The sequence below is a fragment of the Salmo salar genome, chromosome ssa09 (assembly GCF_905237065.1).
Source record: "Salmo salar chromosome ssa09, Ssal_v3.1, whole genome shotgun sequence".
Lineage (NCBI taxonomy): Eukaryota > Metazoa > Chordata > Actinopteri > Salmoniformes > Salmonidae > Salmo > Salmo salar.
Window position 1 is genome coordinate 104,057,095 of NC_059450.1, and position 26,206 is coordinate 104,083,300.

The 26,206-nt window shown below is 46.6% G+C and overlaps 1 protein-coding gene across 1 annotated transcript in view; it reads left to right on the top strand.

The window, feature by feature from the left end:
* The first annotated feature begins 274 nt into the window (after positions 1 to 274).
* The window catches only part of LOC123744695 (breakpoint cluster region protein-like), a 126,429-nt gene continuing 100,497 nt past the window's right edge, over positions 275 to 26,206 (top strand). The window contains 4 exon segments of the mRNA XM_045724284.1: positions 275 to 1,339; positions 1,435 to 1,757; positions 1,759 to 1,906; positions 1,909 to 2,556. Of these exon segments, the coding sequence (XP_045580240.1) occupies positions 1,066 to 1,339; positions 1,435 to 1,757; positions 1,759 to 1,906; positions 1,909 to 2,556 (1,393 nt within the window). The 5' untranslated portion in view covers positions 275 to 1,065.

Sequence of the window (26,206 nt, forward strand, 5' to 3'; positions counted from 1 at the left end):
AACAATAGATTTTTAACTCTCCATTCTACAATCTTGGCTGCAATGCTCAAATAAAGACAGATATACATGGAATATAGGCTACATCCAAGAGTTTCGCTTAGATGATTATGCTTATAGGATTTACTGAAATATCAATAAATTATCCAGTGCCGGATCATTGTTATGTGGAATACAGTTGAATATATCCATACCTTGTCTCTTTAATTGAACGGAAACCGAGCGCAACCGCTGTCAATCATATTCCGTCTGGCCCCTCCCTTTCCTGCAGCCCTCGGTCTCCAGAGCGAGATTGGAACACGCAACCGCAGGGGTCCACAGGCGATGAACGGTGAAGATCTGGATAAACTGTACACTAACAATGAACCGCGAAAACATGGGATAACAAGGCAAAACAAATGATAATTTATCCTCGATTCGGAATAGGAACAAGATAAAATGAATTTGTCGTGGGAAAACGATCATTCTCTCTTTTCTCTCATTTTATGCCATTCTCCATGGACGCTGAGCTGGTATAAAGAGCTAGGAACAGCTGGAGCCGGTGATTATGGAACAGGGATGTTGTCATGTGAGTAAACGAAGTTAATCGATTATGGAATATATGGAAAAAGCTTGACTTGAATAAGACAATGGAAAGTAAGTAGTTGGAGAGCCGTTATCACTTTCTCATCACACGGGAGTTCTATATCCAGAAGATCATCCGCACAGGAGATGTGTCTCATATTTATTTCTGGAATAATGCAGAAGAGGCGAGACCGTCGTCAAATATGATTCGTGTCTGACACATTCGTAGGTTTGAGTGATAAGCCTATTGTTCTATTCTATTGTTGACTATTCAATATATTGTGACTGCGAATCGGCAAAGAGGTGACAACAGTTCAATTGTCAGTTTATGAACTGGTTTAACATACCATTAATATGAATGGTATTTTTCTATAGTAGTTTCTCTAGGTACATTCCGATTTTTTCCCTGTCAGAAACTGTATGATAGACGAGAAATAACGAGCCCCGTAGGCTACTGGTGACATCACCCCAGTCAGATCTACTGCTGTACAGTAAATATCAACAATGGTGGAGCCTGTGGGATTTATTGAAGCATGGAAAGCGCAGTTCCCCGAGTCGGACCCCCCAAAGATGGAGCTCAGGTCGGTGGGGGGCATCGAACAGGAGCTGGAGAAGTGCAAAGCCTCCATCCGGCGGCTAGAGCTGGAGGTGAACAAGGAGCGCTTCCGTATGATCTACCTGCAGACGCTGCTGGCCAAGGAGAGGAAGAGTTATGACCGCCAGCGCTGGGGTTTCAGGAAGGCCCAGATGAACGAGGTAGGGGACCAGGCAGGGCTGGGTGCTGAGTCTCAGCAGCCACACGTGCAGGAACAGGGGGAGCGGAGCCGGTTCCAACCGGTGGGGGAGGCTAGGTCCAAACCTAGACCCCTCCAGCCCGGAAGTCAGCCTCCCACGGAGACGGGCTGGAGCTCCAGTCTGCCTTTGAGGTACCCCAGCAGGTAGAGCCCTGCGAGACAGACGGCCTCTCGCCCTCCAAACAGAAAGGAGGTATATCCCCTCGCCGCCAACACCCACCCCCGAACAAGGACCTAGCATCTGACCCCAATGACAAGCTTGGCATGGGACTGGGGGTGGCAGCGCTGAGGTCTAACTTTGAGAGGATCAAGCGGGCAAACTCTCACTCTGCCGGGGATGCAGGGAAGAGCCAGGAGAAGCAGCAGCCCTTCTACACCAACATGGAGTTCCACCATGACAGGGGGCCTGGTCAGGGTCAATGACCGAGACGTCTCTGACAAGATCAGCACCCTGGGCAGCCAGGCCATGCAGATGGAGCGCAAGAGATCTCTGCACTCCCTGCCAGGCAACCTGGCCACTGTGGCAGGTGAGCTCCGCACTCGGCCGGTCTACAGGGGCGCTCTACAGAGAGCACCTGTGGGTACGATGCTGAATACGAGGACGGGGACCCCAACCCACGCCACCCCAAGGCCAACGGGGGCAAACAGCCCCCTCCACCCCCATGGCAACCCTCTGACTTCCAGCCTTACACCAGCGTCTACGTGGGCGGGGTGATGATGGGCGAGGGCGGGGGGGATGGAAGAGGGGGCGTTATCATGAGGGACCACATCGGAGAAGAGCACCACCTGACCTGGCCCCGGCGCTCCTACTCTCCCGGGAGCTTTGAGGACGTGGGGGGCGGAGGCGGCGGCTACACACCAGACTGCAGTTCCAATGAGAACCTAACATCCAGCGAGGAGGACTTCTCGTCTGGCCAGTCCAGCCACGTGTCACCCAGTCCTACCACGGCCTACCGCCGGCCCTTCAGGGAGAAGAGCCGCTCGCCCTCGCAGAACTCCCAGAACTCCCAGCATTCGTTTGACAGCAGCAGTCCCCCCACGCCACAGTCCCAGAAGCGCCACCGCCAGCAGGGCCACGTGGTCATGTCCGAAGCCACCATTGTGAGCGTCCGCAAGACCGGCCAGATCTGGCCCCCACTTGATCCGGACTCAACACCGGCCAGCAGAGCCTCCCATGACAACAGTTTCCATGGAGACCTGGGTGAGTGGCGGCTGCCCTCTAATCTTAGCTCTAGTTGCTGCTCCGTTCATGTCTGGAGATTTAAGAGGCTGTTGCACGCTGACCCCTTCCTGGCAGGGTTGACTGACTGACTGACTGACTGACTGACTGACTGACATGTATGGAGGGAGGGGGGATGTGTTCATAGTCTCGTCATACACACTGGTAGGATTTAGACTAGAGCATCTAAGCTAGTGAAATCTAATGGTTTGAATTTTAATCTCACAACTGCTGGTCCTGGAATTGGTGCACTTGATTATTGTGTGTAGTTTCTGGTACTTTACATGTTCCTTGGCTGAAATGTCAGGTTTGACCTCTTGACTGAGGCAAACCATGGAAACCTGCCTACTCGGTGATCTCTTCACTGCCTGTTCATTACACGGTCATAGTTCCACTAAACCTTGTGAGACATGGGGCTCCTCCTAAAAATCACTGAACAATGAATTGTGAGCATTGTTTTCTTTTGTCTGTGTAAGCAGCTTTCCCCTCCTCATTCACTCTTCTCTCAGTGCACTTTGACGCTCTTGTCTTCTCCCCCTTGTCTCTAAGCAGGTACGCTCTTTGTGAAGGGTATAGAGGGACACATAAGCCTCAAAGTGTGTGTGTCACTCAGTGCCTGTGTGTGTTTGTGTGTATACCTGACTGTGTCTTCTGAGTGGCCTTGTGTAGGAGAGTTACCTCTATCTTCCTGGAATGTGAGTTCAGTTGAGTGAATAACAAATGCAGTCAGTCCAGGTTGAGACAGGGAGGTCTTCCTCAGACAGACGCTTGGCTCCCAGGGTTCCGTGTGTGGAATTCCAACCACAGGTGTCTGTGAGCCGCAGCCAGCCAACCATGGGAGACAGAGGATATGTCCCAAATGCATCCCATGTCCCCTATGTAGTGCACTACAAAAGTAGTGTACTATATGTGGGAAAGAATGCCATTTGTGACGCCGGCTGAGAGAGGCATCTGACTCAGTCCACGACTATTTCTGAAACCCAACCAGCTTTTTTCTAAAAAGCTTTTACTGTAGTCCTGGACAAAAGAAATCTATCTCTTCCCCTCTCTCTCCCCAAACAATCATCTTCAGTAATATCTTTAACCTGTTCGTAGCCTCGAGGCCCAGTTACGGCTCGAGCTAACAGAGTGGTTAGCTCGGAGCTAGAGGCTTGAGCGGTTGGGTTCAAATACGCTAGCTGCAGTGGTGTTGTGACGTGGCTCCTTCTGACCTGGTTTCCCTGGGCTTTCTGCTGACAAGGTGAGTGGCGTTTTAGAGCCCGCCCTCCCGCAGCAGCTCTGGCACCCTATTAGAGCAGACCGAGCTGTGGGTCGTTGATCAAGCTGTGGGTCATTGGCAGCAGGCACCCGTTCCTGTGCCAGGATGAGCCCTGTGTTTGTGCAGAGAGGCAGATAAGACTGTCTGCTCTGGCGGTGGTGGGGGTGGGGGGGTAAAGAGGAGAGGGGCAGCAGCTGCACACTAACCCCTGTACTGAGGGTGTGGCAGGAAACAGACTCTCTCTCTCCAGCACTGTTGATGTTCTCTTTGATTGGGAATGATCTGTATTGTGCAAGTCAAAAATATCTCCTATTCTTCATCATTTCAGAGTCTTCATTTCTGTTGACCCATTTTCATCTATAGGGACATCATTCATGACTGTTGAGTTCAGGCCTGTAGGATATACCTGCTTTGCTTCCAGTGACATGCACTCACACAGTGTAAAGATTGAAAGTGATGAATAACACATAGCCACCCTCTTATTGAAAATCCCTCCACAAACAGTGTCCACCTCTCCTTTCTCTGGTCTTGCTCTATGCTAGGCTGGCTGGCTGGGGCTGCAGGCAGGCAGGCTGCACAGTAAGAGGCCTAGCATGTGGCTAACGCTCTTACTCCTTCCCAGCTGCGATCTGTGGGATTATCTCACTCTTGTCTGGTCTCTTTGTTTTACTACATTTCACACAACAATAGGAGAGCGGGGTCAGTTACAATGCCACAGACGATGTGGGAGATTTTGCACTCATGTATTTGGGGGATAATCTGGATTTTGAAATGTATGGAATCTGTTAGATGAAGCTCCTGGGATGGAGAATAGGATATGTTTTCTGATAGTGGTTGGCTGAGTGAGGATGATGGTGAGGAAAATAAGGAGGAAGAGGTTGAGGGTCAGGGGAAATTCTGAGGATGATGATGGGGAGGAAGAGGGTGAAGATGATAAAGCTGAGGCAGAGTGCAAGGCTGATGTATGGTTTCTTGCTTCACTGGTCAGGGATGCGGGGGCTGTAGAGGCACAGATGGGAAGAGCTCTCCCGTTGCGTAACAGAATACTCACACACACAAACAAACTCACACACATCTTGGGGCTGTAAGCAGTGTGTGTGTGTGTGTGTGTGTGTGTGTGTGTGTGTGTGTGTGTGTGTGTGTGTGTGTGTGTGTGTGTGTGCGTGTGTGTGTGCGTGAGTGTGTCTGTGCCCAAGCGTACATGTGAGTGTATGCATGTGTCATGACCAGGTGCTGGAGGCTGTTTGTTCGTTCTATAGCTAGCTGGGCTGTTGGATTCCTCCTCCCTATGCTGGACTGAGTGTTCACAGTGAAATGTTCCTCTAGCAGAAGGCCTTTCTCCTAATGGCTGCCCTGACTCTGGAGAGAGCGAGAATACTGTCTCTCTGGACGATTCAGGCCATCTGCTAGCTAGGACTTCTCTCCTCGTCCTCTCTACTCACTCTCTTCTTCCTCTTTTCTACTCCATGGTCTATCTCTCTCCCCATGGTAGATGGCCTTGGTGTAAACACCAAACTAATTGTTCCATCATGTCCCTTTGGTCTGTTGAAGTGGGTGTTTTTCAGGATTAACTGTATTCATGGTGGTCAATCTAAAATGGCTGATCTTTAGATTGAGACGGAGCGTGAAAGATGGAATTAGAGCGAGTGAGGAAAGACAACTTCTCCTTCTCAGTGCTCACATACAAGCGCCATTCAATGGAGAAGAAACCAGGAGAAGCTTGGGCTGACAAAATGTTCCAAAAATGTGTAGGATTCTAAACAAAGGCACAGATAGCTAGCTTTCTCAATGTAGCATCAGGAAAGCAGTACGACTGGCCAGATTATTTCATAATTTATGTTCAGTAAACTTTCTGACAGACCCTCTTCCTCATGCATAGCCTGAAATTGACCTTCATCTCACCAGCAGGAGAATGGAAGGAGATTTTCTTACACAGCTAGTTGTAGCGATTCACATTCCAAGGAAAGACTTCAATGTCACGTCCTGACCATAGAAAGCTTTTATTTTCTATGGTAGAGTAGGTCAGGGCGTGACTGGGGGGTTAGTCTAGTTTATATTTTCTATGTGGGGTTCTAGTTTCTTTTTTCTATGTTGGAGTTTTGTATGATTCCCAATTAGAGGCAGCTGGTTATCGTTGTCTCTAATTGGGGGTCATACTTAAGTAGAATTTTTTTCCACCTGTGGGTTATGGGATATTGTTTATTTGTAGTTGCATTGTCGTCACGGTTCGTTTATTCTTTATTGTTTTGTATTAAAGTTTCACTTTCTAATAAATTATGTGGAACGCAACTCACGCTGCGCCTTGGTCCGTCTATACACACGAACGTGACAGAATATCCCATCAAACCAGGACCAAGCAGCGTGACACAGGAGAGAAGGGAGTGGAGGACTTCCTGGATGTGGGAGGAGATCATGGCAGGAGACAAGAGCCTGCCATGGAAGCAGGCGGAGGCAGCGAAGGAGGATCAACGACGACTCCGGGATTCGCAACCACGACGGAAGCCCGAGAGACAGCCCAAAACGTTTTTTTGGGGGGGGCACATGGAGTGGTCGGCGGAGCCGAGGAATGAGTCAGAGACCGAGGAGGAATATTGGGACAGATTGAGCGAGGAATGGGCGGCGAAAGTTGAGGAGAGGGATGAGAGAGAGCTGTTGGTTTGGCATAGTATGCACGGCATTCGCCCTGAGGAGCGTGTTAGCCGTCCGAGGCCACCTGAGTCAGCTCCTCGTACTTGTCCTGAGAAGTGTGTTAAAGTTCCGGTAGAATTGATGCCGGCTATATGCACCAGGTCTCCAGTGTACGCCTTCACAGCCCAGTACGTCCTGTGCCAACTCCCCGTACTCACCGTAGGGAGCGTGTGACCGGTCAGGCACCATGTTTTGCGGTGATACGCACAGTGTCTCCAGTGTGCATCCACAGCCCGGTGCGTTCTGTGCCAGCTCCTCGAACTTGCCGTGCGAAAGTGGGCATCTGTCCAGGACGGGTGGTGCCAGCTCAGTGCGCCTGGTCTCCAGTACGCCTCTTCGGTCCAGGATATCCTGCGCCGGCTCTACGCACTGTGTCCCCAGTGCGCCTTCACAGCCCAGTGCGTCCTGTGCCAGCTCCCGCACTTGCCGTGCGAAGGTGGTCATCTGTCCAGGATGCGTTGTGCCAGCTCTACGCTCCAGACCTCCAGTGTGTCTCCACGGTCCAGTATATCCTGCACCGGTTCTGCGCACCAGGTCTCCAGTGCACCTCCACAGCCCAGTACGTCCTGTGCCTGCTTCCCGCACTCGCCCTGAAGTGCGCGTCACCAGTCTGGTGCCACCTGTCCCGGCTCCATGCACCAGGCCTCCAGTGCGCTTTCACAGTCCAGAGCTTCCGGCGACAGTTCCCCAGTCCAGAGCTTCCGGCGACAGTTCCCCAGTCCAGAGCTTCCGGCGACAGTTCCCCAGTCCAGAGCTTCCGGCGACAGTTCCCCAGTCCAGAGCTTCCGGCGACAGTTCCCCAGTCCAGAGCTTCCGGCGACAGTTCCCCAGTCCGGAACCTCCTGAGACGGTCCACGGTCCGGAACCTCCTGAGACGGCCCACGGTCCGGAACCTCCTGAGACGGTCCACGGTTCGGGACCTCTAGCTTCAAGGCCAGAGTCTTCTTCTGCGTTGGTGCCCAGTCCAGGCACAGTGTTCAGCCTGCGTCCATGGCTGGATCCACAGGATGAGCAGGTTCTTCGGCCCGCACCAGAGCCGCCTCCGATGCTGGCGGATCTGCAGGATGAGAGGGTTCTTCTTCCTGCACCAGAGCCGACACGAGACACCCCCTAACCCTCCCTTTTTGTTTCAGGTTTTGCGGTCGGAGTACGCACCTTTTGGGGGGGGGTACTGTCACGTCCTGACCATAGAAAGCTTTTATTTTCTATGATAGAGTAGGTCAGGGCGTGACTGGGGGGTTAGTCTAGTTTATATTTTCTATGTGGGGTTCTAGTTTCTTTTTTCTGTGTTGGTGTTTTGTATGATTCCCAATTAGAGGCAGCTGGTTATCGTTGTCTCTAATTGGGGATCATACTTAAGTAGCATTTTTTCCACCTGTGGGTTATGGGATATTGTTTATGTGTAGTTGCATTGTCGTCACGGTTCATTTATTCTTTATTGTTTTGTATTTATTTTTTCAAAGTTTCACTTTCTAATAAATTATGTGGAACGCTACTCACGTTGCACCTTGGTCCGATCATTCCAACGAACGTAACATTCAATTATGAAATATAGAACATGAAAATTGGGAAACACTCACTTAAACACTATCAAAAGAGAGGGGACAGAAATAGTCACATGGAAAAGACTGAGGGAAGAAGTTCAAGCTGAAAGAGTTCAGGTGCGATAAGCTCATAATATTGGCTATAAGTAGGTGGGTTTTAAAGGGAGTGAAAGAGGGCTCCCCAAATGTAGGGATTATTTGAGGCAGCCTATATTGGGTTTGTCCAATTCAATTGATCCTCTTTGGTTTACCGATGGCCTCATAAGCTTCATATCATTATCTCTATGACCTATTTCACATGGGTAGGGGGTAAACTGTTTAAACCTACAGATTGGGTGGAATTAGACACACATCTAGGGTAAGTGTACCTATTAAGCCCACATACCCGTTAAACTCACTTCCGTCTTTGGATTCAAATAAAGAAGGCATTTTTTTTGTACATTTCTGCTGTTTAGTGTTTGTTTCAACTAAATAACAGTTCCCACTAGTGGCCAATTTCAAAGCTGAAAAAAAAGTGATCATACTTTATGTAAAATTAAGAAATGAATGTACTGATGTATGCACATGATAGCATATTTCATGGGCAGTAATGACTATTTCTTGCCAATTGAATATATTGGTCTTTCATGCCTACATGTCACAGTCACACAAAAGCAACATAACTTGCAACTACAACAAAATAATAGATTTCAGGCATTCACAGCATACATTTTTAAATGCATTTTGTCTTATTTTACTGTTAAATTAACCTTCCATTGTATACATAGATTACATTTTTGTAAATTTGACATTTATCTCAGGGGGGCTTAAAAGGTACAGTAGCACAAAAAGCACTCCCTCTATGCAGAAGGTGGCAATAAATACATATTGTTCGATATATTAATACTAACTGTACATAATATTGTAGTCAATAGTGTATATTTATACCCTAAACCATTGGTTTCCAAATATTTTACGAGTAGACTTTGCTATTCTCTATTTTACACCATAAATTACTGTTGTTCCAATTAAGCCCAGTGTGCTCCTATTAAGCCCACTGTGCTCCTATTAAGCCCACTGTGCTCCTATTAAGCCCACTGTGCTCCTATTAAGCCCACTGTGCTCCTATTAAGCCTGGTTTGCATTGAAACACATGGGGATAGTGTGTTGATATTCCTAATATTCAATGAACATGAGCATAAATCGTTTTTTTCTTTAGATTGAAGTTGATTAAAACACACAAACTACAGTTCTGCATATTATTCATTAAGCCCTGGTGTCTTTTCCAAGATGAGGAACATTTAGAAACCTCTGTACTCTCTCCAAAACGTTTGGAGTGGACAGGTAGTCGTTGATGCAGAGTGAGAAGAATAAGAGCAGGTTTCAGGCATATCTGAGATACAGTAGAATACCTACAAGTGGTGGACAAAAAGACGTCTATTGGGCGACTAATCATGCACTTTTGGGTGGGGGCATTGTCATATTGTTGTCCTTCATTCATCCAGGTGATTCCGTTTTTTGGTCCACCACCTGTACCTTTGTAATACAACAGTAGAGAGGGAGATTTGAAAAAGTCTTCAGACAGGCTTTAGGAAGACTAGTTGAACTAAGCAACAAGAATAGCAATACAGCAAATGTGAATCAGCTTTCAGATAATTCATTGAAAGTTGTGTGTGTTCTAGTCTTTGTGTTATGGCTTCTTATCCACAGTGGGCCAGTGGGGGTACATTTTGTTTATAACCAAGCAATAACACACGTGATTCAACCAGTCATGTCTTGATTGAAGTCTATGATTAGTTGATTAGTTGGATCAGGTGCGTGCTGTTTGACAAGTCCGCATTGATCTCTGTGTATACCATTGGACCCTGTTATGAGTGCTACTTTCATGATGAATAGTAATGATCAGTTTATACACTGCTCCAAAAAATAAAGGGAACACTAAAATAACACATCCTAGATCTGAATGAATGAAATAATCTTATTAAATACTTTTTTCTTTACATAGTTGAATGTGCTGACAACAAAATCACACAAAAATAATAAATGGAAATCCAATTTATCAACCCATGGAGGTCTGGATTTGGAGTCACACTCAAAATTAAAGTGGAAAACCACACTACAGGCTGATCCAACTTTGATGTAATGTCCTTAAAACAAGTAAAAATGAGGCTCAGTAGTGTGTGTGTGGCCTCCACGTGCCTGTATGACCTCCCTACAACGCCTGGGCATGCTCCTGATGAGGTGGCGGATGGTCTCCTGAGGGATCTCCTCCCAGACCTGGACTAAAGCATCCGCCAACTCCTGGACAGTCTGTGGTGCAACGTGGCGTTGGTGGATGGAGCGAGACATGATGTCCCAGATGTGCTCAATTGGATTCGGGTCTGGGGAACGGGCTGGCCAGTCCATAGCATCAATGCCTTCCTCTTGCAGGAACTGCTGACACACTCCAGCCACATGAGGTCTAGCATTGTCTTGCATTAGGAGGAACCCAGGGCCAACCGCACCAGCATATGGTCTCACAAGGGGTCTGAGGATCTCATCTCGGTACCTAATGGCAGTCAGACTACCTCTGGCGAGCACATGGAGGGCTGTGCGGCCCCCCCCAAAGAAATGCCACCCCACACCATGACTGACCCACCGCCAAACCGGTCATGCTGGAGGATGTTGCAGACAGCAGAACATTCTCCACGGGGTCTCCAGACTCTGTCACGTCTGTCACATGTGCTCAGTGTGAACCTGCTTTCATCTGTGAAGAGCACAGGGCGCCAGTGGCGAATTTGCCAATCTTGGTGTTCTCTGGCAAATGCCAAACGTCCTGCATGGTGTTGGGCTGTAAGCACAACCCCCACCTGTGGACGTCGGGCCCTCATACCACCCTCATGGAGTCTGTTTCTGACCGTTTGAGCAGACACATGCACATTTGTGGCCTGCTGGAGGTCATTTTGCAGGGCTCTGGCAGTACTCCTCCTGCTCCTTCTTGCACAAAGGCGGAGGTAGCGGTCCTGCTGCTGGGTTGTTGCCCTCCTACGGCCTCCTCCACGTCTCCTGATGTACTGGCCTGTCTCCTGGTAGCGCCTCCATGCTCTGGACGCTGACAGACACAGCAAACCTTCTTGCCACAGCTCGCATTGATGTGCCATCCTGGATGAGCTGCACTACCTGAGCCACTTGTGTGGGTTGTAGACTCCATCTCATGCTACCACTAGAGTGAAAGCACCGCCAGCATTCAAAAGTGACCAAAACATCAGCCAGGAAGCATAGGAACTGAGAAGTGGTCTATGGTCCCCACCTGCAGAACCACTCCTTTATTGGAGGTGTCTTGCTAATTGCCTATAATTTCCACCTGTTGTCTATTCCATTTGCACAACAGCATGTGAAATTTATTGTCAATCAGTGTTGCTTCCTAAGTGGACAGTTTGATTTCACAGAAGTGTGATTGACTTGGAGTTACATTGTGTTGTTTAAGTGTTCCCTTTATTTTTTTGAGCAGTGTATTAATCTCCCCTACAATTATTACAAATAATCACATTTTACATAAGAAATGTACATTTGGAAATGAAAATAGATTATTTAAGAAGTGGGCTTATTTGGAACACCCATTAAACCCACTCTGGGCATATTTGATCAAATATTTTTGTCTTGTAAAATCATAACTTCACATTTAATATTTAATTTTTTCTCCACTTTTCTTACAGCAATTAAGGCGGTATACAGTATGTTAGAAATGTCTAAACTAAGATTTTGGTGGATTTAATAGGTACACTTACCCTAAATGTACACACATGGCCCCTGCACCGATGACACGGACCACCTACAGGGGTAGAGGTTGGAGGATGCATGAAACATGCAAATTACCTGCTTATACTTCTGAAATGTGAGGCCGTCGTTTATGCAGTCTTTCTCATTATTTAACATTTTCATTACTTCATATTAACCATCTCATTTACATTTTAGCCTATGTGTTAGCCTTATTTGTCAGGTTAGGCTTTGACATGTTGATTTGCCTTGGGCCTGTCTAGAGACTTTGAGAGAGAGTTGATGAAGTCTAGCCAGTATACCTGAGCATGTGTTGAAATGAGAAAGAGGTGAGCACAACACCCACCCAGAATGTATAGGTCTCTTGTTTGACTTTGTCATAGAAATGTGTAATCCAGGGACACTTGTATTATTTAGACTCCAATGATTCATTGGAAGGTTTGGGGAGGGGAATGCTGATAATTTTTTTTTTTTTTTTGAGGCTGGTTGTCGTTGTACCAAAAACGGACAGGCCTGACCTAAGCTTAGCCAAAAGGGACACTTTGTTCACCCCACCATCCCTCCTATGGCCGGCTCCCCCCCCCCCCCCCCCCGCTCTCTCTGTGTGTCATAGATGAAATATGTTAGTAGAGATGTGATGTGAGATATAGAGATGAGATGTGATGTTGGTAGAAGTGTGTCAGTCCAGGGAGCCATGATGCCAGGCTGTGGTGTGGTGACATATAAAGGGGCTTGGTGTCCCTGACCTCTGATTCAATCGGGACAATTTCATCACTGCCACAGTGTGTGTATGTGGGTGAGTGTCTGTGCGTGTTTGTGTGCGTGCGTGTACACAGGCATCAAACACACTGACTTGAAACACACGCTTACAATACCCAGGCTTGTGAGAACTGTGAGGGATGAGCCGTTTAGTGGTGTGTGTCAGGGGAGTTTTACTCCCAATGTAAATTCTGTATGATGCAGCCATCAGCTGACATGACAGGGAACTGTAGCATGGTCACAGCAGCAGTGTCTGTGTGAATATGAGTGGGCTGCCAGGAGGAGGTGTGTGTGTGTGTGTGTGTGTGTGTGTGTGGTGTGTGTGACTACGTGTGTGGTGTGTGTGACTACGTGTGTGGTGTGTGTGACTACGTGTGCGTGTGTGTGACTACGTGTTGTGTGTGAGTGGGCTGCCAGGAGGTAGGGGACTGCGTGTGTGTGTGTGACTACGTGTGTGTTGGTGTGAGAGTGGGCTGCCAGGAGGTAGGGGGACTGTGAGTGGGCTGCCAGGAGGTAGGTGACTTGTGTGTGTGTGTGTGTGTGTGTGTGTGTGTGTGTGTGTGTGTGTGTGTGTGTGTGTGTGTGTGTGTGAGAGAGAGTGGGCTGCCAGGAGGTAGGGGACTGTGAGTGGGCTGCCAGGAGGTAGGTGACTACGTGTGTGTGTGTGTGACTACGTGTGTGGTGTGTGTGTGTGAGAGTGGGCTGCCAGGAGGTAGGGGGACTGTGAGTGGGCTGCCAGGAGGTAGGTGACTGCGTGTGTGGGTGGACGATGGAGAGGAATGATTGGTTTAACGGGCATTTAAAAGCAGTCAGCATTACCTCCAGCCAACCCCACATTCACTAGTACTACTGTGTGGCACAATGACCCCTTTTTCACACTGTGTGTGTGTGTGAGGGGGGGGCTGCCAGGGACTCTTAAATGCCTTGTTCAGCCTCCACTGTTGAGTGATTGTGGCATCGGAAGCCCGTGTAACCACAGAAGGCAAACAGGGGCTGGAGTGAAACCAAAAGGCTCAGAGTGGAGGAGGGGGTGTGTGGATGGAGGGATGGATGAGAGGAGGAATGGGGAGTGGATCTCTTCACAGAGCCAGCTGGTGAGGAGGCTGCTCTTTCTCCCTCTACAGTACAGGGAACGAGGGAAGAACCCCCCTGGTGAGTCCTGGGACCAATACTACAGGAAAATGGTCCCTTTGTTCTGGTTGAGAGAACTTCATACATGACTTGGAGCACGGTGCTAGATAGGATTAGTAGTGTTTTTATCACTTGGTGAGTTGCTTGTGTTCTGTCAGACATGGTTTACAGCCTGTTTGTAGGAGTAGATGGTTGGTTTGTCTTGTGCTGTAGGATATAGCCATATTGTAGACGGCCTGGCTGGCTGGGTGTGGGCGTGATCAGGGCAGATGGGTGGGGTGTCTCCAGGCTACAGTCAGACCTCCAGTCAGAGTCAACATGCCTGGCTGCGGTCTGCTGTTGTTCTGGGCTGGGCATTTTATCTAGGCCTGGGGCAGAGTTGGACAATGACCCCCACCCTGGGGAAGAGCAGCAGACAGAACTGATCCCGCCCTGGACAGATGGCACAGCCCAACAGCGCACACACTAGATATCTGCTACCCGACCCGATGGGCCCCAACATTATACCTCAGGTGAAGGCCAGGTAGGGCCAATCTTTTCATCAATAACTAGGGTACTGGCAGGGTATCAATAAATGGATCGTTAACATTTTGAAGCTGAGCCATTTGCTCGTGCTCTGCTGCGCAGTACAGTCACATCTAAGATCATAACATGGTGTCAGAATTGTTTCAACCTTGTCAAATATAAGACAGGAGAGATTATTTCACAGAACATAATAATGTTTCTTGAGTTTTGTCCGAGTGATGAAAGTAGCTAACAGCTAACTGCTGTCTCATGTCTCGACATTGAGCCAAGCAGAGCCGTTGCTATGGAGACTCAGAACCACCATGAGCTGCGCCAGGGAGCGAGTGACAGACAGAGAGGAGCAGCTAATGGATTTACTAACGGAGGAAGTTATTTCTGGTTTCAGGCAGGGCCGGGCCTTAAATTTGGCAGAAGCAATTGGGCCTGGGTGGGGTACGGCCTGAACATTTCGGGCATGGCTAGGGCTCAAAATTCATGCGTGTGCAGGTCTCTAACACACACACACACACACACACACACACAGGGTGCCAGGGGTAGTCACCTTCTCAAGTGTTTCTGTGTATGTCGGTGTGTATGTGTTTTTGCTGGTTTCCATGCCAAATCTCCAACCACAAACTTCCCTCAGTTGCAGCTATGGTGACAGACAGCTCTTGTAAGAAAAAAAAAACTGGAAAATCCCTCTCATACATTTTTTTCATCACATGTCCCTGCCTGCCCTTTTGGAAAAGCGTCCATATTGGCGATCTCTGTCGGGACAAAGCCCCAGTCGCAGGCTGCAGTACAACAAATCTGTGTTTGCATCCATCTTTACATGCTCAGCAGTCTCCACAGGCCATTGGTCTTGTAGTGGTGTAACTGCTTCCAAATCAAACATTATTTTCCCCATGCGCCGAATATAACAAGTGTAGACTTTACTGTGAAATGCTTACTTACAAGCCCTTAACCAACAGTGCAGTTCAAGAAGAAGCAAATATTTACCAAGTAGGCTAAAATAAAAAGTAATAATAAAAAGTAACACAATAAGAATAACAATAACGAGACTATATACAGGGGGCACCGGTACCGAGTCAGTGTGCAGGGGTACAGGCTAGTTGAGGTCATCTGTACATGTAGGTGGGGGCGAAGTGACTATGCATAGATAATAAACAAACAGCGAGAAGCAGCAGTGTACAAGAGGTGGTGGGGGGTCAGTCAATGTAAATTGTCCGGTGGTGATTTTTATGAATTGTTCAGCAGCCTAATGGCTTGGGGGTAGAAGCTGTTGAGGAGCCTTTTGGTCCTCGACTTGGCGCTCCGGTACCACTTGCCGTGCTGTAGCAGAGAAAGCAGTCTATAACTTGGGTGACTGGAGTCTCTGATTTTCTGGGCCTTCCTCTTGCACCGCCTAGTATATAGGTCCTGAATGGCAGGAAGCTTGGCACCAGTGATGTACTGGGCCGTTCGCACTACCCTCTGTAGCGCCTTATGGTCAGATGCCGAGAAGTTGCCATACCAGGTGGTGATGCAACCGTTCAGGATGCTCTCGATGGTGCAGCTGTAGAACTTTTTGAGGATCTGGGGACCCATGCCAAATCTTTTCAGTGTCCTGAGGGAGAAAAGGTTTTGTCTTGCCCTCTTCATGACTATCTTGGTATGTTTGGACTATGATAGTTCGTTGGTGATCCAAGGAACTTAACTCTCGAGCTGCTCCACTACAGCCCCGTCGGTGTTAATGGGGGCCTGTTCGGTCCGCCTTTTCCTGTAGCGCACGATCAGCTCCTTTGTCTTGCTCACATTTAGGGAGAGGTTGTTGTCCTGGCACCACACTGTCAGTTCTCTGACCTCCCTTTAGGCCGTCTCATCGTTGTCGGTGATCAGGTCTACCACTGTTGTGTCGTCAGCAAACTTAATGATGGTGTTGGAGTCGTGCTTGGACATGCAGTCATGGGTGAACAGGGAGTACAGGAGGTGACTAAGTACACACCCCTGAGGGGCCCCAGTGTTAAGGATCAGCGTGGCAGATGTGTTGTTGCCTACTCTTACCACCTGGGGGCCGCCTGTCAGGAAGTCCAGGATCCAGTTGCAGAGGGAGGTGTTTAGTCCCAGGGTCCTTAGCTTAGTGATGAGCTTCGTGGGCACTATGGTGTTGAATGCTGAGCTGTAGTCAATGAATAGCATTCTGACATAGGTGTTCCTTTTGTCCAGGTGGGAAAGGGCAGTGTGGAGTGCGATTGAGATTGCGTCATCTGTTGGGGCGGTATGCGAATTGGAGTGGGCCTAGAGTTTCTGGAATGATGTGTTGATGTGAGCCATGACCAGCCTTTCAAAGCACTTCATGGCTATCGACGTGAGTGCCATGGGGTGGTAATCATTTAGGCAGGTTACCTTCGCTTCCTTGGGCACAGGGACTATGGTGGTCTGCTTGAAACATGGTGCATCTTGCTGGTTTGCTACAATGCCTAGGTAATGGGTATGGTGGTGGTAGAGATAGGACACGAGCCTATATAGTCTGGTTCTACTTTCTGGATTAAAGGCCCTTGCAAACCCTCCATATCTGACCTCGTCTCAGTGCTCTCATTATGGTACTAATGCATGTTTTCCTATATATTACAGTGGGTTAGAGAATCAGACATGCAGAACTAGACCAGTGGTAGTGTGGTGGGAGGTGGAGCCAGTTGTGTATAGTTAAACTTGATGGACATGATCATGATCTGGTTTCATCAAACTCAAATCAAATCAAATTGTATTAGTCACATGCGCCGAATACAACAGGTGTAGACCTTACAGTGAAGCGCTTACTAACGAGCCCCTAACCAACAATGCAGTTTAAAAAAATACGGATGAGAATAAGAAATAAAAGTAACAAGCAAGGTGAACATAGACCAGTGATTAAGCTACACCTACCTGACATTGAAACAAGGCAATTTGTGATTGGTAGTTAGCGAATGTGTAGTTCACCATTGCAACTTCAGATTGGGTGCTCCTTGACTGCACTTTGCAGTGTTAGAGAAATCAGACGTAATTCACCCGGCTGTGTTAAATTATTTAAAAGAAAATCCAGATTGCACTTTCTTGTCGTTTTTAATGAAGCATTCTCTCTTCTGTCAGATGTTCTCCCTTTCTCCCTCACTTGACAGCTGTTTTGAGTTTGGTCTGCTCGTAGCCAATTAGAGCGTCTGCACCTTTCCGAAGCTTCTCCCTGTTTTCCACGGAGCAAGGGGAAAACCAGGAGAGATTAAAGTCCTGGGCGGACCCTCAGGACCAATGGGGTTCTCCCTGTTGTTGTCCAATAGGCTTTTAAGAGAGGAGTGGCAATAAAAAACCTGGGGAATCAATACCAAATGTCAGCAATGCCTGCAAGCCACCGCTGTCTGGTATTTCTCTCTCTTTTTCTCTTCTCTCAGTGTCCCTCCCTTTGACTGTCAGTGCAGTCAGTATTTGCCAGGTGTGTACAGTGCATTCGGAAAGTATTCAGACCCCGTGACTTTTTCCACATTTTGTTACATTACAGCCTTATTCTAAAATGGATTAAATAGTTTTTCCCCCTCATCAATCTACACACAATACCCCATAATGACAAAGCAAAAACAGGTTTGTAGAAACTGTTGCTAATTTATACAATTTAAAAGTATTCAGACCCTTTACTCAGTACTTTGTTGATGCCCCTTTGGCAGCGATTACAGCCTCGAGTCTTCTTGGGTATGACGCTACCAGCTTGGCCCACCTGTATTTGGGGAGTTTCTCCCATTCTTCTCTGCAGATCCTCTCAAGCTCTGTCAGGTTGGATGGGGAGCATCGCAGCACAGCTATTTTCAGGTCTCTCCAGAGATGTTCGATTGGGTTCAAGTCCGGCCTCTGGCTGGGCCGCTCAAGGAATATTCAGAGACTTGTCCTGAAGCCACTTCTGCGTTGTCTTGGCTGTGTGCTTAGGGTCGTTGTCCTGTTGGAAGGTGAACCTTCACCCCAATCTGAGGTCCTGAGCGCTCTGGAGCAGGTTTTCATCAAGAATCTCTCTGTACTTTGCTCTGTTCATCTTTCCCTCGATCCTGACTAGTCTCCCAGTACCTGCCACTGAAAAACATCCCCACAGCATGATGCTGCCATCACCATGCTTCACCGTAGAGATGGTGTCAGGTTTCCTCCAGATGTGACGCTTGGCATTCAGGCCAAAGCGTTCAATCTTGGTTTAATCAGACCAGATAATCTTGGTCTGAGAGTCTTTAGGTGCCTTTTGGCAAACTCCAAGCGGGCTGTCATGTGCCTTTTACTGAGGAGTGGCTTCCGTCTGGCCACTCTACCATAAAGATCTGATTGGTGGAGTGCTGCAGAGATGGTTGTCCTCCTGGAAGGTTCTCCCATCTCCACAGAGGAACTCTGGAGCTCTGTCAGAGTGACCATCGGGTTCTTGGTCACCTCTCTGACCAAGGCCCTTCTCCCCCGATTGCTCAGTTTGGCTGGGCGGCCAGCTCTAGGAAGAGTCTTGGTTCCAAACCTTTTCTATTTAGCAATGATGGAGGCCACTGTGTTCATGGAAACCTTCAATGATATAGAAATGTTGCTACCCTTCCCTAGATCTGTGCCTCGACACAATCCTTTCTCTGAGGTCTACGGACAATTCCTTCGACTTCATGGCCTGGTTTTTGACATGCACTGTCAACTATGGGACCTTATATAGACAGGTGTGTGCCTTTCCAAATCATGTCCAATCAATTGACTTTGCCACAGGTGGACTCCAATCAAGTTGTAGAAACATCTCAAGGATGACCAATGGAAACAGGATGCACCTGAGCTCAATTTCGAGTCTCATAGCAAAGGGTCTGAATACTTATGTAAATAAGGTATTTCTGTATTTTATTTGTAATACATTTTGTAAACATTTCTAAAAAACTGTTTTTGCTTTGTCATTATGGGGTATTGTGTGTGTAGATTGATAAGGGGGAAAAAAGTATTAAAACAAATTAAAAAAAGGGAAAGTGTCTGAATACTTTCCGAATGCACTGTATGTGTAGTGGACACTGTATGTGTAGTGGACACTGTATGTGTAGTGGACACTCTGTATGTGTAGTGGACACTCTGTATGTGTAGTGGACACTCTGTATGTGTAGTGGACACTCTGTATGTGTAGTGGACACTCTGTATGTGTAGTGGACACTCTGTATGTGTAGTGGACACTCTGTATGTGTAGTGGACACTATGTGTAGTGGACATTCTGTATGTGTAGTGGACATTCTGTATGTGTAGTGGACACTCTTTCTATACAAGCTCAGGGTGGAGGTAGGAATTAAGTTCAGTGTACTTTAATGGTGTTAGCCCTGGTGACTGTCCCTTGTGGCTCAGTTATTAGAGCATGGCGCTTGCAACGCCAGGGTTGTGGGTTTGATTCCCACGGGGGGAACAGTACAAAAATATATATCTGAATAAGAGCGTCTGCTAAATGTACATGGTCAGTGTTGACAGACAGTAGGGATGTAGATTAAGATATAGGTTTCACATGTTTCTGGGAAGTCCTGAACCCTCCTTTGCACAGTCATTTCTTCCCCCAGCAGGAGAGGAGAGACATGGTTCTATGGTGGGAGTGTATCGATAAGCCTGTGGTCATAATATGAATCAATGGAATGAACATGCTGTGAATCAACTGTCTCTATAGGATGCTTTATAGAGCTTATTTCCCCTATCAAAGCAACTCCTCAAGCTCTTATACACACACACGCACACACACACACACACACACACACACACACACACACACACACACACACACACACACACACACACACACACACACACACACACACACACACACACACACACTAGTCCTGCCTGAGGTCTTACAATCTCTCTCCTTTGGGGCTTGTCAGCTCTCCATCAGTCTTTCTCTCTCTCTTTATCTCTCCCTCTGGCTCTTTGTTGTAGGATAGTGTTTGTGCAGAGAAGCTAGTGTGTGTTCTCTCGATAAACGCTAGTTGCTAAGCGCTCAGTGAGCTATGGGAGGGAGGATGAGGGGAGACGAGGTAACTTGACCTGATGGTGGTGGTTTGAGCTGTAACAATAACATATTATTGAATGAATGAGGAAAATGGCTGCCTGCTAGTCGGATAGAGACTGAGTGGAGACACCCCTCTCTGGTGAGTGGTTTGCGCCTGGACGGAAATGGCTGTGGAATTGTGGTGTTTCTGTTTCCTTTAACATCCCTGGAACTAAACCAGAAACAGAGGTGGGGAGAAACAGACGGGCCAGTTCTGATTTAAGGCTCAGATGCTGGGAGGGAGGTATGGAGGGAGGAGGAGGAGGAGGGAGGTATGGAGGGGGAGGAGGAGGAGGGAGGTATGGAGGGAGGAGGAGGAGGAGGGAGGGATGGAGGAGGAGGAGGAGGGAAGTATGGAGGGAGGAGGGAGGTATGGAGGGCGGTATGGAGGAGGGAGTTATGGAGGGAGAGAGGAGGATGGAGGGAGGAGGAGGAGGGAGGTATGGGGGGAGGTATGGAGGGAGGAGGGAGGTATGGAGGAGGGAGTTATGGAGGGAGAAAGGAGGAGGGAGGGATGGAGGGAGGTATGGGGGAGGTATGGAGGGAGGAGGGAGGTATTTAGGGCGGTATGGAGGAGGGAGTTATGGAGGGAGAGAGGAGGAGGAGGGAGGTATGGGGGGAGGTATGGAGGGAGGAGGGAGGTATTTAGGGCGGTATGGAGGAGGGAGTTATGGAGGGAGGAGGGAGTTATGAAGGGAGGAGGAGGAGGGAGTTATGGAGGGAGGAGGAGGAGGGAGTTATGGAGGGAGGAGGAGGAGGGAGTTATGGAGGGAGGAGGAGGGAGGTATGGAGGGAGGAGGGGAGGTATGGAGCCAGAGCCAAAGGCTTGGCTGGAAGAAGCCAAAACATATTTCTCCTCGGTATGAAGGAGGGAGAGGGCCAAGAGCTGTCCAGGCCTCACCTCCACCCTGCCGGGAGGGAGGAAAGGGGGACTACATGAACAGGCTCTGGACTCTATGGAGAGAGAGAAAGAGCAGAGAAAAGAGAGCGAGGATAAAGAGGAGAAGAGAGAGAGACAATGACCAAACATCTGGTGTATCTTCTACAACAAATGTGTCTCTTCTCCCTCTTGAGTTGTGGTGATGAACTTGGCTCGCTGAGGCTAACAAAGAGCAGGACACACTCTCCTTCTCCTCCCTCCATACCTCCCTCAGGTTAGGTCTGAAACACAGAGAAACACAGTTTCCTCTCAGAACAAGACTGATCCAAGGTCAGTTTTGTGAGGTGTTTGACTTGGGCTGGAGCTAGCTAAGCATTAATGTTGTTGTCACGTTTCCACCGGTTCTGTAGATAGCCTAAATTAGTATGCACCGTTGGGAAGCAGGGCTTCCCTTCTATTAAACAGCAGCCATGTAATTGTGACAACGTTACAAATATTCTAAGAATAGCCTAATTGACAAGTAACTTGCTGTGCATAGATTTTCCTTTAATTTAAACATTAATATTTGAGCCTTATATATAAACATGTCTAGTTACATACCTTGCTTTGAAGTAGCCTACCTTATCCATTTGATCCCTGATTCAATGAATGAGGGAATCATTTTATAAAGACAACAAGTATTTGGTTGTTGGCCTAATGTTGCAATGTTTTATATCAAGGGTGGCAACCATCCTCCAGGATAGCTACTGGGTGTGCAGGCTTTTGTTCCAGCCCTGGTCTAACCACATTGTAGCATAAACATCAGCTGCCCAACAGGACCTTGATAAGCAGTGTTTCAGGCCTGGAGCAAAAGCAAAACCTGTACACCCAAGAGCTCTTCAGATGGAGGGTTGACCACATGTTGACAACATGTGACTAACAGTGCAGTTCTACTTTGTGGGGGTGCTTTGATCAAGGGCACAACGGCAGGAGATGGAAGGCCTACATGGGATCAGATACAGCAGCCTTCCAGGGTCAATAAAGCTTACTTTTTCATGTTGGCTATAATAATAGTCATGAACATGTGGTTGAAAGTCCTGGAATAGGTGTATGTAACCCTTAACAATGAATAATCAGAGCTCTCTATAACGAAATGTCATTTGTGAATTTCAATGAACATAGTCTAATGGACCAGATGTGAAAAAAGACAGCTCCTGCACTTCTTTCATCCCAAGTCAAGCACTGGTTTTGTGTTCATCTTCATATTGGTTAAGATTATGATTGGGGGAAGGTGAACTGCTCCTAAACCTGTGTCTAGGGACAACTTCTATTAAGCTCTACAACTGGCACACTAGTAGGACGTTTTGGTTTCCAGGTGATTGTGTTGATGTCATGGACATTCAGTTGAACATTACCACAAGAACATAAAATGAAGAGAGTCTATTGACACACCCATGTGTCAATTTAAGTAACATAATAAAAAAATCCCCATCAAAACCAGTTTAAGCTAGAGTTCTTTTGCATGGGCTGCTTCTCAAGCCATCCGCCTATGGCGGCCTTCCGCATCTGCGGTGGAAGATGCCTGAGCTACAGAGGTGTTTGTCAGACATCTCGATAATCGATCTTCTCACGAAAACGTCTGTAGCGTACGAACGGTTTTGCCTAGAATCTATTTCCTGAGCGTTCTTATATCTCCTAGATATAGGACAAGCACTTCAAAACCGTATTCGTTATGATTAATTTTGTACTGTCTTTTTATTTTATTTTTAATTTTTTTTACATTTTATGAATGTTATTCAATGTGTTTCTATGGGCTATAGTAGTAAAGGCCAAATTCAATATTTTATCAAATCATTTTTTAAATATTTGTTTTATACCTAAAGGGGTCCTAAAATTCAAAATCAAATAGCTAAATTATACCTGGTATGACCATCTTAAAACAATTACAAATATTATACATTGTTTTGTTCACAAGCTAGGTTTCTTTTTGATGTTTGAGTTTGCTTCCACTGCTAGCAAAAATAGATCTCTCCTAGTAGACCTAGTAGACCTCTATTAAAAATAGACCTCTACTAGTAGACCTAGTAGACCTCTACTAAAAATAGACCTCTACTAGTAGACCTCTACTAAAAATAGACCTCTACTAGTAGACCTAGTAGACCTCTACTAAAAATAGACCTCTACTAGTAGACCTCTACTAAAAATAGACCTCTCCTAGTAGACCTAGTAGACCTCTACTAAAAATAGACCTCTACTAGTAGACCTCTACTAAAAATAGACCTCTCCTAGTAGACCTCTACTAAAAATAGACCTCTACTAAAAATAGACCTCTACTAGTAGACCTAGTAGACCTCTACTAAAAATAGACCTCTACTAGTAGACCTCTACTAAAAATAGACCTCTACTAGTAGACCTAGTAGACCTCTACTAAAAATAGACCTCTTCTAGTAGACCTCTACTAAAAATAGACCTCTACTAGTAGACCTTGTAGACCTCTACTAAAAATAGAACTCTCCTAGTAGACCTAGTAGACCTCTACTAAAAATAGACTTCTACTAGTAGACCTAGTAGACCTCTACTAAAAATAGACTTCTACTAGTAGACCTAGTAGACCTCTACTAAAAATAGACTTCTACTAGTAGACCTAGTAGACCTCTACTGAAAATTGACCTCTACTAGTAGACCTAGTAGACCTGTACTAGTAGACCTAGTAGACCTCTACTAAAAATATATCTCTACTAGTAGACCTCTACTAAAAATAGACCTCTACTAGTAGACCTAGTAGACCTCTACTAAAAATAGACCTCTACTAGTAGACCTAGTAGACCTAGTAGACCTCTACTAAAAATAGACTTCTACTAGTAGACCTAGTAGACCTCTACTAAAAATAGACTTCTACTAGTAGACCTAGTAGACCTCTACTGAAAATTGACCTCTACTAGTAGACCTAGTAGACCTGTACTAGTAGACCTAGTAGACCTCTACTAAAAATAGACCTCTACTAGTAGACCTCTACTAAAAATAGACTTCTACTAGTAGACCTAGTAGACCTAGTAGACCTCTACTAAAAATAGACCTCTACTAGTAGACCTAGTAGACCTCTACTAAAAATAGACCTCTACTAGTAGACCTCTACTAAAAATAGACCTGTAAAAGGAGACCTAGTAGGCCTAGTAGACCTCTACTAAAAATATATCTCTACTAGTAGACCTAGTAGACCTCTACTAAAAATAGACCTCTACTAGTAGACCTAGTAGACCTCTACTAAAAATAGACTTCTACTAGTAGACCTAGTAGACCTCTACTAAAAATAGACCTCTACTAGTAGACCTAGTAGACCTCTACTAAAAATAGACCTCTACTAGTAGACCTAGTAGACCTCTACTAAAAATAGACCTGTACTAGTAGACCTAGTAGACCTCTACTAAAAATAGACCTCTACTAGTAGACCTAGTAGACCTCTACTAAAAATAGACCTCTACTAGTAGACCTCTACTAAAGATAGACCTCTACTAGTAGACCTAGTAGACATCTACTAAAAATAGACCTCTACTAGTAGACCTCTACTAAAAATAGACCTCTCCTAGTAGACCTAGTAGACCTCTACTAAAAATAGACCTCTCCTAGTAGACCTAGTAGACCTCTACTAAAAATAGACCTCTCCTAGTAGACCTCTACTAAAAATAGACCTCTACTAGTAGACCTCTACTAAAGATAGATCTCTACTAGTAGACCTAGTAGACCTCTACTAAAAATAGACCTCTACTAGTAGACCTAGTAGACCTCTACTAAAAATAGATCTCTACTAGTGAGATTCTCACAGGCACAGGTGAGGACTCGAGCGCCCAGTTACCAAGGTAACCTTACAGGGGCAGCTGAACATTTTTGGGGTCACAGACTCTAGTCAAAGAATATTAAATTAAGCAGTATACCACATTACTTCTTACTAGTATTATACTGTATATTTCTTGTTTTAGAAACATTATTAAGCATGCTCATGTGTTTTTTGTGTGTAATTGTGGCACCAAAAATATTTGGGCTGGTAAACAATCTGAGGGGCTGGTAGATTTAAAAATAAGTTAGTTTTCGGCCCTGATTACCACCGTACTTCATGAACTCCTCAGTAAACCCACTCTGCACTCATTCACAGACTCATCTAATCTCATTCATTTTGCTTTTCCTTCCTTCTCTTCTCCCTCCTCCATCTCTCTCCCACTACTCTCTCTGAAACAATAAAAAAAGAAACAGTAAACAGTACACTCTCAAAGTTCCAAAGGAATAGAGACATTTCAAGTGTCATGGCTATATACAGTGTTGTAACGATGTGCAAATAGTTCAAGTACAAAAGGGAAAATAAATAAACATAAATATTGGTTGTATTTACAATGGTGTTTGTTCTTCACTGGTTGCCCTTGTGGCAACAGGTCACAAATCTTGCTGCTGTGATGGCACACTGTGGTATTTCACCCAATAGATATGGGAGTTTATCAAAATTGGATTTGTTTTCGAATTGTTTGTGGATGTATGTATTCTGAGGGAAATATGTGTCTCTAATATGGTCATGCATTGGCAGGAGGTTAGGAAGTGCAGCTCAGTTTCCACCTCATTTTGTGGGCAGTCTGCACATAGCTTGTCTTCTCTTGAGAGACAGATCTGCCTACGGTGGCCTCTCTCAAAAGCAAGGCTATGCTCACTGAGTCTGTACATAGTCAAAGCTTTCTTTAATTTTGTGTCAGTCACAGTGGTCAGGTATTATCTCTCACTGCATTAGTTTTGCATATATTCACATGTCATTGTCAAGGCACCTCTCCTTCATTTGGCCCAATGACTATAAATGGCTTAGGGCAGGGCAGAGCAGTGACTGGGAGAGACAGCCAGCTAGCCGTGTTTCCTTTGTACTGCTCCAAGGACAGACACAGTTAGCCAGGTTCTGTTAGCTCTCCTCTCCTCCTCTCTCTGTCATGTGTGTTTAAAGCATTCAGCACATTCCTCCCTGTCCCCTCCTACACACACACAGTATCCCAATGGGGGAGGCACAGGGGTCTTTCATCCATTATTGATAGTGGAGCCTACTTCTCTCAAAAGCAGAGTGGCGTGACACCAGGTGTCATGTTCACACAGCGCCCCAC